Source organism: Archocentrus centrarchus, chromosome 23 (genome assembly GCF_007364275.1).
Source record: "Archocentrus centrarchus isolate MPI-CPG fArcCen1 chromosome 23, fArcCen1, whole genome shotgun sequence".
Lineage (NCBI taxonomy): Eukaryota > Metazoa > Chordata > Actinopteri > Cichliformes > Cichlidae > Archocentrus > Archocentrus centrarchus.
In genome coordinates this window covers 12,820,726-12,837,357 of record NC_044368.1, presented here as the reverse complement: position 1 = coordinate 12,837,357, position 16,632 = coordinate 12,820,726, and the positions used below count along the sequence as shown (strand labels likewise).

The following is a 16,632-nucleotide window of genomic DNA, read 5'->3' as shown; positions in this document are numbered from 1 at the left end:
GTTGCTTTGGGGTGTTTAAACTCATCCACATTCACTATCTCTACTCTTTGCAGCTTCACTGTTACACCTGTCTCCCTCTCATTCACACTCATGTATTCTGTCTTGCTTCTACTGACTTTCATTCCTCTTCTCTCCAAAACATACCTCCACCTATCCAGGCTCTCTTCCATCTGCTCCCTACTCTCACTACAGATCACAATGCAATCTGCAAACACCATAGTTCACATCTGTCAACCTGTCCATCACCACCACAAACAAGAAAGGGCTCAGAGCCAATCCCAGATGTAATCCCACCTCCACCTTGAACCGATCTGTCTCGCCCCTCACCACTGTCTCGCTGTCCTCATACATGTCCTGCACCAGCATCAAATATTTCTCTGCCAGTCCTGACTTCCTCTCTTGGCACCGTGTCATATGCTTTTTCTGGATCCACAAAGACAGTGAAGCTCCTTCTGACCTTGTCTATACTTCTCCATCAACACTCTCAAAGCAAACATCACATCTGTAGGGCTCTTTCTTAGCATGAAGCCATACTTCTGCTCATTGATCTTCACCTCTCATCTTAACTTAAGAGCTTCAACAACTCTTTCCCATATCTTCATGGTATGGCTCATCAACTTGAAGAACTTATCTCAATGTTTGCTAGCTCTAGCTGGTAATTCAGTACTACACCCCCTTGTCCAAATACGATCCCTTCTAGGAGCTAAAAAAAACAACAACATTGCAGCTACCAAATAATGTAGCTGCTTTAAAATGCATCCAGAAACCACTGCTTGATGTCACAGTGGCTATGCCCATCTTTTAAATGCAGTCCTCATAAACACATAGACATAGCTGCCTGAGCAGTGGAGCATTTGAAATAATGGCATTCCTGCTACTGAACTAGGGCAATAAAAGTTATAGTTTTTCTAGCCCTGTCTTGTCATTACACAGTCCCTGCAATCATCCACCAATTCCTTTATTCTTAAACACTAAAACGACCAGGGTCATGGGGAGAGGGAGGCTATCCCAGCTAACACTGGATGAGAAGCAGGGCACACAGTGGTCAGGTCAACAGTCCATCACAGGGCTAACACAGAGAGACAGACAACCATGCACACCAATTTAGAATCACCAATTAACCTAACATGCATGAAACCACAGTCCATGCAGGCGCAGGGAGACCTTGCAAACTATACACAGAAACACCCCGGGCAATCAACCAAATTCATAACTTAATGTTGTGGAAAAGAAGAGCGCATGGACAGACAAGACAGAGCAGGCGGCACAGCCCAACAGATGCTAGATATTCTGAGAAATCACGGACAAAGCAAGAAATATCCACAAATCTATCATACTCTATTCACACGCACGCCGCTCCGAGCTGCAGCACAGCGGCTCTCTTTTTTCTTTCTTGCTGTGTGCATGCAGAGTTTCAGAAGAACACACTCTGTCGCTTTCCTGCAATTCTCTATGGATTTTTTTTTTTTATCCATCCAAATTGTTGGCACTTTGTTGCAGTTGCTAGACTTTGAAGATGCCCTCGTGAGCACTTACAATGGCACCTCTCGAGTTTAACATCGCTAACAAGGTTTATTTATCCAAATCATATTTGGAATTGCTGTTAGTCTATTTCATCTATAGAAATCGTTTCAAAGATGTCATATAGGCTACAGAATGTGTCTCAATACTGAAACACCCGTATTTCTAATAATCTAATCATTTCCTGTCCTTATCCACTAGAAGTTTTAGATGCAGTTTGGTTTCTGCAGCAGCCTCAATCGAGACTAGTGCAGGTGACAGTCTCTTGACTTAAACTAAGAGGTTAGGTGGTATAAAAATTGAGGAACTTTTTTTGATCCAAAAAAAAAAACAAGTGAAAAAAGATACACCTTTTTTTTTCTACCTTTGTTACTATAATTTATCTTTTTTATGGTCTGATACACCGAATGAGCAATATTAGAAAGTATCTATATATAGAAATCTATTACTGATACTCATACACTGATATATCCCCAGTGCCATCAGCTGAGACTAAAATAAGTCTTTGATTATTCAAGTATCAAAACATAACCAGTGCCAGATGTGAGACAACAGCTTCAAAGTTTGGTTCTTTATGAGAGACACATGAGAGGAAGAAAGTTTTTTTTTTTTTACACTTTATAGAGTATTTTATCACCATAGTAATCTATGTCCCAACTTTAATGTATGTATCTTGTGTATTTGTATACTGCAGGCCTATTAGTTATAAAAAGAGGCTGTAAAGCTGCAACCTTGTGTGTGTGCGTTGCGTCTGTAGGGAGGGAGGGACCCACACACTGACAAACTCTGATGTGGTCTTAAGGCTTTGGCAACTTTCTGCCAAATACCACGCCAATAAAGCATGTTGAACTTAATTAAAAAGGATTTTTACTTACGGGTTGTACATTGTTTTCGGCATTATATAAAATATTATATAAGCTCAGTTTTGTTTTATTGCAGCCGCAGTTAATCTTTCCAGCATTTGACTGATGACATGTTGATTGATCGTCTCTGGAAAAGTACATTTATTTTCTGGTTTTGCAATAAAGTAAATGTTGGAAGAGAGTGGACAGAGAGGGGCTGTTTACAAAAACACAAAGAACGCGTCTGTCCGTTCCGGGCCGCTGTGGAAACGCTCTAGTTGCGTTTCCTCAACAACAACAATAATAACAACAAAATCAGAACAAAAATACTGAACGTTCATGCCAAGTAAGCGGACTGAAAGGAGCCTCTCCACTTGGCTTCCCTGCGTTTCCTGTGTGGTCCGCTCAAAGGGTTAAAGCCCAAAGTGAACTGAATTGTAAGAAGTTGGTTTCCAAGGGAAACTGTTCGCACCGTTCCAGCTGAGGCGGGACAAACCAACTCTGTGACACGGAGGGGGTAGGGGTGGGCCGATAAAACAACAAATTATTTCCACACTACATTTGTTATTAAATATTTGCACACATATTTCAGCATGTTAGAATACTATTAGAAGCCTCATAGTAACGTTACTTGTTGTTTGCTATATTTTAAACAGACAAGGGTGATATTATTACTTCCCTCCACCCCTTCCGTAAAGCTAGAGTGCCGGGGTCCCTGCCAAGTCGGTTTGAAAAGAGCAGACAAAGGCTTTGAGCCCAGGACGCCCCTCGCTCTCTCTCACTCTGCCTGTAAAGCCACTCTAACTCTGTCTTTTTTGCTTTTCTACCATGGGGTCGTTTCTGAATATGTGTCGGTGAGCGAGTTGGTTTTGTTTTTACTTTCTTATTCTGAAATGTATGACCGTCTGGATCCCCGCACGGCGGAGCGAGGAAGGCTTTTTGTAGGTATAATACAAGGAAGCGTCGTCTGAGAGAGGGAGCGAGAGGGGGAAGGATTGACGCTTTTCCTCCTCTCCTCCTCCTTCTTCCTTTCGCCCCCTCTCCTCCTCTTTTTGGCGGAGAGAGGGGTTGAGGCAGGAATAAACGCTCTTTTTTTTGTTTTTTCTTTTTCTTTTTTAATACATTTGAATCCTACTGCGCAACCAGACCGGATCACGTGGCACTGGAGGGAGTTTGATCGATTTTGCACAGTTCAGTGTGAGAAAAAAAAGAGAAACACACAACTCCTGTTTCTTTTTTTTTACTTCTGTGGATAGCTGGGACTGTTGCTACTTTTGCATTATTGCAAGAGGAGGGTGTGATTGAGTCCGGTCCTTTTTTTTTTCAGCCTTGGAGGTGTGGAGTATTAATTTTTATATGCCTGGGTTTTGAAAAACAATGGAGACGCACATTTCGTGCCTCTTCCCAGAAATTTTGGCAATGATTTTCAGTTATCTGGATGTGAGGGACAAAGGCAGGGTAGCCCAAGTGTGTATCGCTTGGAGGGACGCATCCTACCACAAGTCAGTGTGGAGGGGGGTGGAAGCCAAGCTGCACCTCCGCCGGGCAAATCCCTCCTTATTCCCCAGCCTTCAGGCCAGGGGCATCCGGAGGGTCCAGATCCTATCTCTGCGCCGCAGCCTGAGCTATGTCATCCAGGGAATGCCCAACATCGAGTCCCTCAATCTGTCCGGCTGCTACAACCTCACGGATAACGGGCTGGGCCATGCATTTGTGCAGGAGATCCCATCACTTCGGGTTTTGAACCTGAGTCTGTGCAAGCAGATAACAGACTCTAGTCTAGGCAGGATTGCTCAGTATCTGAAGAACCTGGAGGTGCTGGAGCTTGGTGGCTGCAGCAACATCACCAACACGGGGCTTCTGTTAATAGCCTGGGGCCTCCATAGACTCAAGAGCCTCAATCTGAGGTCCTGCAGACATGTCTCGGATGTGGGGATTGGACATTTGGCAGGCATGACCCGTAGCGCAGCGGAGGGCTGCTTGAACTTGGAGTACCTGACCCTCCAAGACTGTCAGAAACTGACGGACCTGTCACTCAAACACATTTCCAAGGGGCTGACCAAGCTCCGGGTACTGAACCTGAGCTTCTGTGGGGGGATCTCAGACGCAGGGATGATCCACCTTTCCCACATGACCTCCCTGTGGAACCTCAACCTACGCTCCTGTGACAACATAAGCGACACAGGGACCATGCACCTTGCCATGGGTACCCTAAGGCTCTCTGGGCTTGATGTTTCCTTCTGTGACAAGATAGGGGATCAGACCCTGGCGTACATCGCGCAGGGGCTGTACCAGCTCAAGTCCCTGTCCCTGTGCTCGTGCCACATTTCTGATGACGGGATAAACCGGATGGTGAGGCAGATGCACGAGCTGAGGACCCTTAACATTGGACAGTGCGTGCGCATCACGGACAAAGGGCTGGAGCTCATAGCGGACCACCTGACCCAGCTGGTCGGCATTGACCTGTATGGATGTACCAAGATCACCAAGAGGGGACTGGAGAGGATCACACAGCTCCCCTGCCTTAAAGTGTTGAACCTGGGACTCTGGCAGATGACAGAGAGTGAGAAAGTGAGGTGATTGGAAATGCTTGTCTTTTGGAGTGTGTGTTATTTTTCTTTTTTGGATCGGGTTAGAGCAGGAAAAAGGGAGGGATGTATGGGCAGAGGAATGTCTTTTATTTAAAAAGAGAAATCCTTCCTTTATCCCTTCTGTGTAAGGTGTGCTTCTCCCATGTGACCAGGATTTATGCTCAAATGTTGAGTTTTTCTTTCTGTTGGCCTTGCAGGATTTAAGTCAGTGTTTGACTCAGTATTCTGCCTGGCAGAAAGCAATTAAAACTTTTGTTGTGAGCTCATGAAAATCCCTGTTAACAAAATGTTTTGCTCTCAAATCGAGTTTTAATATCTTCGTAAAAATTGGACTTTTGACTAGAATAATTTCAGCTCAGTTGTTTCCAATCAGGTGTCTTTTTTTTTTTTTCTTTCTAATAATAGAAGAATCAACTTCTCTTCCTGACACTTGCTTCCATAAATTTCTGGACGTGAAACTCGCATCCATCCTTAAAGTCAAAGAAAGGTTTTCAAACTTCAATGTGGGACTTTTATTTTTGCAGTGAGTCTGAGACATTTATGACTAATCTCCGCTACAGCCATCACGCCTAAAAAAAACAAACAAACAAAAAAAAAACTACAAAAGAACATTTGGCTACCTCGTATGTGGTTATTTTCAAAGGGTGTATACTGTTAAACAAGAAGGAAAGAGAGACTGAGAGAAAATGTGCCTAAAGGGACTTGTGTCTGCCCCCTCCCCCATCCCTCCATCCCCTCTCTCTCCCTCCCTTCCTCCCTCCTTCTTCCCTGAGCAGAGCTAGAGAAAGGAGACCAGGACACAATCTAACTACCTTTGTTAATTTCCCCCCATAAACAGGAGCAAATTGCCAGAGAGAGACAAGAGAGGGAAAGGAAAGGCAAAGCTGTCGAATCCAGAGTGCGAGAGAACGTCGCTTTATGCAAAATACATAAAACCTGCTTGAGTGCAAGAGCTTTTTATATTGTTTCCTTTAGTTTTTTTTATTTTTATGGATAAAGTCCAACTTTACACCCTTTAGAGATGCATTGCATTCAAGCTTTGACCAGTATAAAAGAGACGAGATTGTAAGCCTATACCTGTAGTGATCCTATAATGCTAGGTGCATGATAAAGGTATGATCAGACCATTACTAAACCCAGTGTATGTCCTTACAGGATTATTAGGCTGTAGGTATTTTTGTTGTAAGGGATGCTGGTGGAGATAAATGTCAGTGAATGTTGCTCAGAGCGTCGTACTTCAAATTGAAGTGATTTCTATAACTTAGCCTTTATTCGTGGAAACAAATCAGGGTTTGTGTCGTGGCTTTTATTTTCCCACGTTTGTACCTACACATTCATATTCATGTTGCTCTCACCGGTGTATAGAGAGAGGAGGAGGAAGAGAAGGGTATGGATATCCTTTCTCTTCTTTTTCCTACCATCTCTCACCCTTCTTCTCCCTGAATAAAAATACCCTGAATCCATTTTGAGACATGCTTAGAATAAGGAGTAATCGATTATTTTTCTTTCTCTCTCGCTCCTCTGTCTCCGGTTACAAGTGGAATGCGTCTCTCTCGCTCTCTCTCCACCTTGCTTTTCCCCATCTCTCTCTCTCTCTCTCTCTGTTTCACACACATGCATTTAGGCTATACACACATGCACACACGTGCACGCACACTGACGCCAGTGTGCGCACGTTTTAATGTAATGCAATGACCTGCTAGAAAATTAATCTACGGATGTGCGTCCTGCTGAAAAAGCTGTGTGCGTGAGTGTGTGTGTGTGTTTGACAATAAAAAGATGTACTGTATATTATGTGTTTGTAAAGAAAAAAAATGCAGAATCCCAAAATTAAATTGTTTTATATTCTTACGGTTAAAACAATTAAAGATATTTATATAATGAACGAAAGAGAGCAGTGTGGATTACTTTTGTGTAGGTGTAGCACTTCATTGTTGTCTGTTTTTTTTTTCTTGTTTTGATTTTTGGAGGGTAAATATATATATATAAAAAAATACCCACAAGGTATTTTAATCTTGTTTCCCATGAAGACAGTCACAACTGTTATGGTCTTGTCCTACAAAGATATATTCCATTTTCAGGCACATTTAAGACAATGATGTCTTTTATTTTCATTCTTTACTGCCAATAATCGCCCACGCATCTCTGAGCATTGTCCCTCATCAGTCCTGTCTTGCTTCTCAAAAGGGCTGAAAAAAATGTTTCTCTTGTGTTGTTTTATTATTTATGAGGAGATTCAAAATGGATGCTTGCCGTCTTGATTTGGCTGCCAGTGCCTGTGTAATTAATTATCACCAAGGCGTTCATTACAGGAAACTGTTCTACCCTGCTGATTTTTTCTAATCATAAACGTCAGGTTTTTGTTCTTTTTTTTTTTCTTATCCTCTAATGCTACAAAAAGGTGTTTAGCTTAACTCAGTTCCATGTGTAACTCTCAGGGTTTCGGGGTTGAATTTGGTGGATTTCCTGGTTTAAATGGAAGGTTTGGGGTATTAGTTTTGGTCCTTTATGCAGTATTTTATTTCACATGTGGCAGAGCTGCGTCTGTGCAGCTGCATGTGCAGCGTAATGAGATCTAAAAGTTGGTTAGAGCAGATCTCCTTCTCTGCTTTCCATCAGGACGTGTCCTGTGTGTGAAGTGACACCTCACACACATACACACAGAGACACACACACACACACACACACACACAGGGGGTTGCCAGGCCAGTCAGTGGCCATTGTCTGCCTTTAGAAGTTAGGAAGGCAGGTTTTGGTGCGTTTTTTTTTTCTTTTTTCTTTTCTTTCTTTCTCTTCCTCTCTTTTCCCTCCTCTTGTTCAGTCACGCATACCAGATCCTAGACCAGGCAAGCGACCCCTCTCCCTCCTCGCTCTGCTCCCCCCTTACCACCACCACACACACACACACACACACACACACACACACACGCTCGCTCACACAGAGACTGCTTTTTAGCATTCCACACCATCATTCAAAGCATTTAAGCATTCCCTCTCCCCTGACTCTCTGTCCATGGGGATTTGGGGATAAAGGCCAGCAGAGGGATTGTTGACCACAGGGACAGAGAGAGACAGAAAGAAAGACACACACACACACACACACAGAATGCCAGTGTTTGCTGTTTCTTAAGTTTGCTTTAGCTGGCCTTTGGTCTTGTGCAATAACGCTGCAACGAGTGCACACTGAGACGTAAAAGACGTGTCTGTGACATTTTGAGCAGCTTTGTCCCAGAAGCATCTCAAACCTGTTCGTCAGCCGCAGACACACAGGACCTATGAGCTACTGTTGCTGATGTAATTTGCATTCTACATCAATACTGCTTTAAATCTACCAGAAAAAAAAAAGCATTTCTGTGCTTAATGTCTGCGTTAGTTTTGGAGTCCGTACATGCTGCAGCAAGATGACATGAAGACAGGAGTAAAGTAAAAGAGGTTTGACACTGTAATAAACTGTAGCTTGAACACTGTTTAATGAATAGAAGTGGGAGATGTACAGCATAGCTAATTGTTTCTTTATCATTCGACATTTGGGTATGCAGACCTTTCCTGAACTGATACGGAAGACAAGGTCATATCGTGCATTTCTACAGAAAGGTCAGCGGGCTGAAGCGTAGACTGACGAAGATGCAATCAGCTGCATTCAAATGATAATGTGATACTTTATTAATCCCTACAGGGAAAATCTCTTCTTTTTTTCCCCCTCCACTACACTCCACAGGGAGGTCAAAGGTCAGAGTCTGCTCCTGAGCCATGGTGCTGGTGCTACTGGGGACATGTCAACAAAGTGAAGGGCTGTCATGTTTTAACATTAGGCAGGCTCACATCTGCGTGCTCCTCACTGTTTTGCTGTGAGTCCTTGGAGGTGGTGCAGAAGAACTAAGAGGCACCAGGCCTTCCTACTTTAAAATATTGAAGGTTTTCTTCTCAAATTAAAAAAAAAAAAAAAAAAAAATCTATCAACAATCTGTGAGGAGACTACGAACATGAATGTTACTGTGCAAAATGCACTTTCAATTTGCATTTTGAACAGAGAGCTGAGTGAGTTTAGAAGCAGGATGTTCAGCATTGCAGGGTTATTGGGATGATATATCACTTTGTGCATACAGTGCAAAACCAGGTGCTACCAGTGTTTTCATGGACAATGAACTGGTTTACAAGAAGAAAATCAGGATTGGTGTAAAAGCTAAAATATGAGCTCACTTCCGCTGAATGTTTCAGACCGCACGCTCTTCTTAAGGACAGTTGCGCTTCCCCTTTGTAACAATTGTACAAGTTCATTGCGAGCAAAACTGCCCCTCTTCCTGCAGTTTTGGTTCAGTTTTTTTTTATTTTTAACATGACTTGCATAATTTGGAGTTTTGAATCCATCTAAAAAAGCAGCAAATAGTTTGTACCTTAGGGTCATGAGACCCTTTGTTGTTAGCTTAGCTTACAATAAAGAGAAACTAGCCTGGTTCTGTCAAAACATAATAAAACTTCATAATAGCTCACAAATGAAAAAACTGCACTTTCCATATCCATAAATAAATCTCCAAAACTTTTTTTTTTTTGCTAAGATCTCTTTAGGCAGTAAAACCAAATGTCCTGCCATGATTGGTCCACATGGCTAACACACAGGAATTTAAAGCTTACTTTGCTGAAAGCTGCTGCTATGCTTTTTAAACTCTGCTTGTCCATGTTGATGTGTATCACAAAGGGTTGAGCAAGGCACTGCTACCACCCCGACACGGTCAGGTTTTCACTTTGCTATGGATGGTGAAGGTTCGGCGTTGCACTCGAGCAAAAGAATGTGTGCACTGTAGGGAGGCAGGATAAAAAAGGACTTCATGTAAAGAACATAGTGTAGCTTCCTCTCAGTGTGATTCTCTCTTCACCCTCGCAGCTCTCGCCTGCCTGCTTGACTGACAGCTCCCGAACAAGTTAATTCAAAAACTTACAGGCACTTAAAATTAGACAAAACTAACATTTCTGCAGCATATAGGTCACTGAGAGAACCTTTTCATACTATTCATAGTGCTGTTTTTGCTTTTGAATTCTGGGTTGTGTGTGACTGTGTGTGTGTGTGTGTGCGCGCGCATTTGGCCTGTAAGTTGTAAAAGTTGAACTGTGACTTGTCACGTTGTGCTCTGAACCACATTTCCTGTCAGGCGGAGAGGAACGGTATTATGTATGTGTGCGAGAGTGTTTTACTGCTATCATTAAAGGAATAGTTCGCCATTAAAAGGCGAACTGGGGTTCTTCACAACAAAGCAGCAGGGATATTAGCAGCAGAGTGTTACTGCCCTCCCCCACATGCCTTTGGCTGCAACAGCTCCTTGTCTGTCTTTCCCGTCTGCTGTGTTGTCTGTCTGTCTGTTTTTTCTGGCCTGTTTTTAGATCTCTGCCTGTCTGCTGGTCATCTTTCATCCTCGCCTTTTTTTTTTTCTTTTCTTGTCAACTTATTTTAAAGCCTTATTCCATTTCCTTCCTGTCTCCTCACCTCACTACTTCCCACTCTCCTCTTACCTTTCCCTTTCTCCTTTCACCTCTGACTTTATCTCCTTTTCCTTTTGTGCTCCCTTCTTATCTTTCTCCCTTTTTACCCCCTCACCATTTCCCATTTCTCTGCCCACCATCCCTCCCTCCTTCCTCCTCTCTGCAGCAACTGGTCTTGAGGTGTCGCTGAGGCACAGTAGACGGCTCTTTGAAGTCCCAGGGGCCCTCAGGGGCGGAGTGTGTGTCTATGTGCTTCAGGAAACTTTTTTTTGTTATCATCAGCTCCAGTCAAGAACATTTGGCATTGCTTTTGATTTAGACATCCATACACATACTGTACACACTTTTCAGAACCAGCATTAGCCAACATTTAAAGGTTTTAAAAACTGTGTTAGTGTTCTTCTAAAACTAGTGTAATTACAACCACATAAACAGCAGTGCACCTAAAATTTAAAACCTGACAGTAAAAATAGCAGGAAAAGAGCAGGGGGATGGTGTGGTCTTATTGTAACTTACTGGTTTTAGAGCTGGCATAGTCAGAGAAGAGGCAGAGGAGCGGAGGAAAAAGCACCTCTGTCCTACAGTCTGCTGTTGTCAGCACCCAACCTGCAGAGAGGAAAAGAGGCAAGGCAGTAAAGCAGAGAAAGGAGGATAGAAAAGTAGGGAAGTGGTAAAAATTGAGGAGAGGAACAGGGAAAGAAACAGATGAGAAAAAGTTAAGGTTGGTGAGAAGGAGAAGGAGAAGGAGAGGGAGAGGGAGAGAGGAATCTGTGAGTCACTGTTTAACTGTGGGCTGCAAAAAGTCGGCTAGCCATGTTAAAATACCGTCTGGGCACACACACACGCACACACACACACACACACACCAAAACTCTTCCAAAATACAAAAATCAGCCTAAACTGTAACAATAGCTGGCAACAACACACATATGCACACACATATATTAAAAGTACTTATGTAAAAGTCCCGTGTTTTCTGCCCAGCAGACCAGCTAATTATTTTCAGTTGGACACCAGGCAAACACACACACACACACACACACACACACACACACACACACACACACACACACACACACACACACACACACACACACACACACACACACACACACGAGCACACACCTCTGCTTCACATTCCTCTCAAAGGAATGAGCTGCTTTTCTGTAACGGTAAGGCTCTAGGGGAAGGTCAAAAAAGATTTTTTTCCACTTCTGAAAAATCTAACTTTTACAGCAAAAGAAGGAATACTGACATCATCCAACCTATCAGTGATGAATTATTGAAAACCCTTCCTAACAAATGAACTTGATTATCTTTTTCTGCTAGAACAGATTCTCCAGGCAGAGATGGTTCTGTGCTTGTAACCGCTCTGAAAACACATACATTTTCATGTATGTTGTGATCATCTTAGTTTTGTTTTTTTAATTTTCTTCATTTGCTCTTGGATTTCAACAAATGTATGCTTTGATTATGAGTTAATCGGCTGATTAAGGTATGGCTTGCTAGAGGTGCTGAAGGTAAAATAATGGGATCACCACAGAGGATCTCATTTCTGAGGAAAACAAGCACAATAAACAAGCACAATACAGGCACTCACTGATAAATAACATTCTTAGTATTTATTGTTGGGCAAGACTTCTTAACAATTAATAAGAAAAATACTTGTCAAGACAGGAGGGAGAAAAGACTGAGGTATGCTAAATTACCCAAGCGCTGGACTGAAAATCAGTGGCAACAGGTCTGATGGAGCGATGAATCAGAATTTGAAGTCATTGGTTCAAATTATTGCCAGTCTCTATGGTGGAGGTCAGGAGAGAGATACAACAGTGAGTGTCTACAGCCATCTGTAAAACACAGTGGAGGCTCTGTCATGGTTTGGGGCTGCAGTTCAGCCGGTGGTTTTGGAGATCTTGTCAAAAATGCTGGAATTATGAATGCAGGAAAGTACTGTCAGACTTTGAGCCACCATGCAATACCATCTGGATTAGCAACATCTTCATCTTTCAACATGACAGTGATCCCAAGCACACTGCCAATGCAGTAAAAGCATACTTGAATTCAAAAAAAAAAAAAAAAATTCAGTCATGGATTGGCCTCCCCAGAGCCCAGACCTCATTATTATTGAAGCAATGTGGGATCATCTTGACAGAGAACAGAACAAAAGGCAGCCAACATCCAAAGAAGAGCTTTGAATGTCATTCAGGAAGCCTGGAGAACTATTCCTGAAGACTACTTAAAGAAATTACAAGAGAAAGAGAGTGTGAGAGTGTTGAAGAAGAAAAATATTGACTTTCAAGCTCATTAAAATTGTACAAACTCTGTTTTTGCCTTAAATGCTGTATTTTCATATATGTTTAAACACATTTCAGTGAATTGTTGCACCCACGTCCCATTTTCCTAGCAAAATCTAAAGAAACGGAAGGGTGACTCAAGATTTTTGCGCAGTACTGTAGCACACTGCTACATTTTAATAAATCCTCTGGGGACATTAAATGCTTCCAATATTTCATGCCGCTCCACTCTGAGAAACTGAGAAAACTGAGAAAAAGGGGGATTTTCCACATTTGGTAATCATTTTACAGTGACTAAAACAACAAATCACTCTTCAATCTTAGATCCTCTGGGAGTTCAACTTTTCATTAATCTACCACCTGCTGTTATCAGGTCATTTACTGCTGAAGGGTCTTTGCTGATTAGGCCGCCTCTTCAGTCTGTTATCAGTCGCCTTCACCGCCATTACGGCTACATAGCACCGAGATTTCATATTGCAGCATATGGAGATCTTTTAGCATGAGCCGTGTTAAGAAAATTATCATTGTTGTTACATTTGCCATTCTGCCCTATTTTGTGCATAAAAATGACAGCTCCAGCAGACTGGATAAGAAAACAACACACTAAATCTTTCATTTTAAACATAAGATGCTGCTTTATTCAAAATCAAACCATGGACGTTGTCGCTGAATCTTTTATGAAAGCCTTGGCAATTACAATTGGAAGACTGAGAATTATGCAGCACGTGATGCCGACTTCTGCTCCCTATTTCTGCTCCACACGGAGAACGACAGGAAGGAAATGATGGACGGAGAGAGAGAAAACGCGAGAGAGAAGGGAGAGAAGAATGACACGTGGATTCTTTTTTGCTTTCTTTGTCTTGATGTGAAACCACGTGAAGCTCTGACAGAAATGTGACAGATACCTGCAATGTCAAAAACCAACAGGCTCGCACTCATTCTAATTTGTCAGGTGAGACAGTGTGTTGGTAGCGTGGGTGGTGTGGTGTGCTTGTCTTCCTGCATACGTATGATTGAAGGCTCGTGTGCATAATGCATGTGCATAGACACTCGCTTTGTGTGTGTTCCTCTCTGCCAGCTCTCTGTACCTTCCTGTCAGTTGAGCTTGTCATTCAAGCATCAATAAAGAGAAAACTTTTTCTTTCTCTTTATTTTCTTTAAAAATTTGTCATCCTTTCCTCAAACAAGGGAAACAGGCAGAAAGGGAGACAGGAAACTGCAGCAACAGTCGAGAGGGTTTAACACGTGTTTGACAGGGAACACTGTGCAATGGAACAGATTTCACTACATTAAAATGACTTTTCAGAGACATTTTTGGGGTAGAATCCTTCAGAGGGCAACAGAGGGCAGGAGGAAGATGCTGAAAGGTAAACAGAAACAACAAAAAACATCCCAAGAGGTCTGGACAGGGAGTCGTAACGCCTGCCTTATGGAAGCAACAGCTGTTACCACTATGGCTAGCTACATTACTGCAGTCAGTGAAATATGTATTTAACAATGTGGAAATGACATGTCATGAACTGGTGAGCTTTAAAACCTTAATATGCAATTTTACATGCTAAATGTCCCTAAAAGCTATGTTTTAAAAGCCAGTAGCGCAGAGAGTTAAAACGGCTTTTTCAGCTGTGAAAAAGAAAAAAAAGATTCAAGCAAATTTCTTGGAGTGTGGGCAGATTTTCACCAGAAGGCAAAAACATGTTGAGATCCAAAAATCTATATTGGTGCCACAGCCACAAAAATTCAAGGTTGAAAAATAAAAACACAACAAATCTCCTCAGACTTGAACATGAGACGTGCAGAGTATCAGCCCGGTTTGACAGAGACAGGCTTTCTTCACATTCGTGACCTCGGTAAAACCTACAACCTCAATCAGAGGTGGCTGGTATGACAAGCTTTCCCCTCTCTAATGGAAGCAAAAAAAAAAAAAAAATGCATGCAATTGTTAGCACACATTTTGACCATGCAGTAGCCATTCAGTGCTGCACATCGTGATAAGGGCTGGACTCAGATGTATGGCAAACTGCCTTCACAGACTGGGACTGTTAATGTTCTTGTTAAGGTAAAGTCAGCGCTGTTGGGATTGACTGGCTCTCACTGAGAAAGGAACTAAGTGTATTTATTCTAAGAGGGGCTTTCTCACATACACTGAAAGCTTCTAAAGAGCGAGTTTATGATGCTCTAAAACGGTTTGCTGAATCCGCTTCCACTGTATGATCAGGGACACAAAAAGCCATCACATCTGCAGAAGATCAATACATCAAGATTTGTTCACTAAGAGACAGAAAAGCAGTTGCATCAAAAATACAGAATCCACTAAATAAAGAATGCAAGCTATGTGCAAAAGTCCTGTCAAAAGAATCCTGTCTCAGAGGATGAGCAGCAGCCTCTAAACCACTTTTCAGAAGAGGACACAAGGCAAATGCTTGGGATGGGCTCAGACCAAAGTCCTACTGAGTGCTGAATCCATGTTTATTTTGAGAATAAAGGCAGTGACAGATGGGTTCCCTCTGATAATGATACAGCAGTGTATCAAGCCCAGAGTGAATGTTAAAATCTGGGGATGTTTTGCTACTCCGGAGTTGAACACCTACGGCGACCGGACTGCACCCCTGACTGAGGAGATGCAGCACTCCCCGTCTTCACAGCAATCGTGTTTGCATCTTTGGGGGCATGATGCACATTAAAAAAAAAAAAAAACTATTCCAAATTCCCAAAGCGTTGCAAGAACCCTGTGACACTGGTGAAGAATGATTATCATGTTTCCTCCAAAGCAATCACAACCTTATAACATATTTATAGGTGCACATGAAGACTGAGGAAAGCCAGGCTCAGGAAGATCTTACCATGGGTTATCTGGTAGTGGAAAGTGGAAAGCTCAAGTGAATTCTGTCGTTAAACAAAAAAGCAGGAATAGTAAATAGTATGATACAGCAAATGACCAAGACGATCAAAAGTAAAAGGAAGCCTGAAGTGATCCAAGCACAAGGAAATTCTTAAAAATGAGCCTAGGAAGGTCTAAAGGGGTTGAACTTAAGAGTATGGGTCTATCCCTGTTTAATTCAATTAACCCTGGACATTCAAACCTTCAAACCATAAGAAAATCTCCATCAAACAGTTATTTAATATTCAGTATATAAAGGAATTATTGAGACAGAGTAGTGCTCTTATCTCCCTGTAAATGAATTACAGTTTCCCAATTTGCATGCTGAGCGAATTTAACTGAAAGTGCCTTAGACTCAGAGTGTCCACCAGAGCTGTAATGTTCCTGCTGATAACCAGCCTGTCAAGTCAGGATTTGGTAAAAGCTTGATTCACACTTTATAAGAAATATGGGGTTTTGATTGGTTTGTGTGTGTGTGTGTGTGTGTGTGTGTGTGTGTGTGTGTGTGTGTGTGTGTGTGTGTGTGTGTGTGTGTGTGTGCGTGCGTGCGTGTGTAAGAAGTCTTATGAGAGAAAAAGAGATTTACGTTGGACATTTTTCATGCAGTTTGCATTTGTCCAGTCTTATTGCAGGATCTTTGGGTTTTGTGTATAGAAACAAAGTAAGGCTATAAGGCTTTGAATATTATAAAATACAGTTTGAATCATGCTTTTAAATGCACTGTTGAGTCAGTTAAACTTCTGGGATATTGATCTGGTCACTTAAGTAGCAGAGGGGGTTGTTAATCAGATTCAGCTGCTTTGGTGTTAATGAAATTAACAACAGGTGGACCAGAGGGGCAACAATGAGACAACCCCCAAAACAAGAATGGTTTTACAGGTTTTTTCCACTAGTTTTGCATTTGGTCAGTGTCACTGCTGGTAGCATGAGGTGCTACCTGGACCATACAGAGGTTGCACAGGTAGGCCAACTCCTCCAGGACAGCACATCAACACGTCATTGCCAGAAGGTTTGCTGTATACTGTAAA

General features: G+C 42.3%; 2 protein-coding genes across 2 annotated transcripts in view; one reads left to right on the top strand and one right to left on the bottom strand.

The window, feature by feature from the left end:
• wnt5b (wingless-type MMTV integration site family, member 5b) overlaps positions 1 to 16,632 on the bottom strand; it is an 89,659-nt gene that overhangs the window by 28,916 nt on the left and 44,111 nt on the right. Inside the window, exon 3 of the mRNA XM_030719821.1 lies at positions 10,946 to 11,035. Within this exon, the coding sequence (XP_030575681.1) occupies positions 10,946 to 10,963 (18 nt within the window). The 5' untranslated portion in view covers positions 10,964 to 11,035. The remainder of the gene's footprint in view (positions 1 to 10,945; positions 11,036 to 16,632) is intronic.
• Positions 3,110 to 6,839, top strand: fbxl14b (F-box and leucine-rich repeat protein 14b). Its single transcript, XM_030719820.1, has one exon. It carries the CDS (start codon positions 3,741 to 3,743, stop codon positions 4,941 to 4,943), a length of 1,203 nt encoding a protein of 400 aa, XP_030575680.1. The 5' UTR covers positions 3,110 to 3,740; the 3' UTR covers positions 4,944 to 6,839.

What these genes read in the sequence shown, in the direction of transcription:
- fbxl14b (XM_030719820.1), top strand. Translation starts at nt 3,741, where the DNA reads ATGGAGACGCACATTTCGTGCCTCTTCCCAGAAATTTTGGCAATGATT.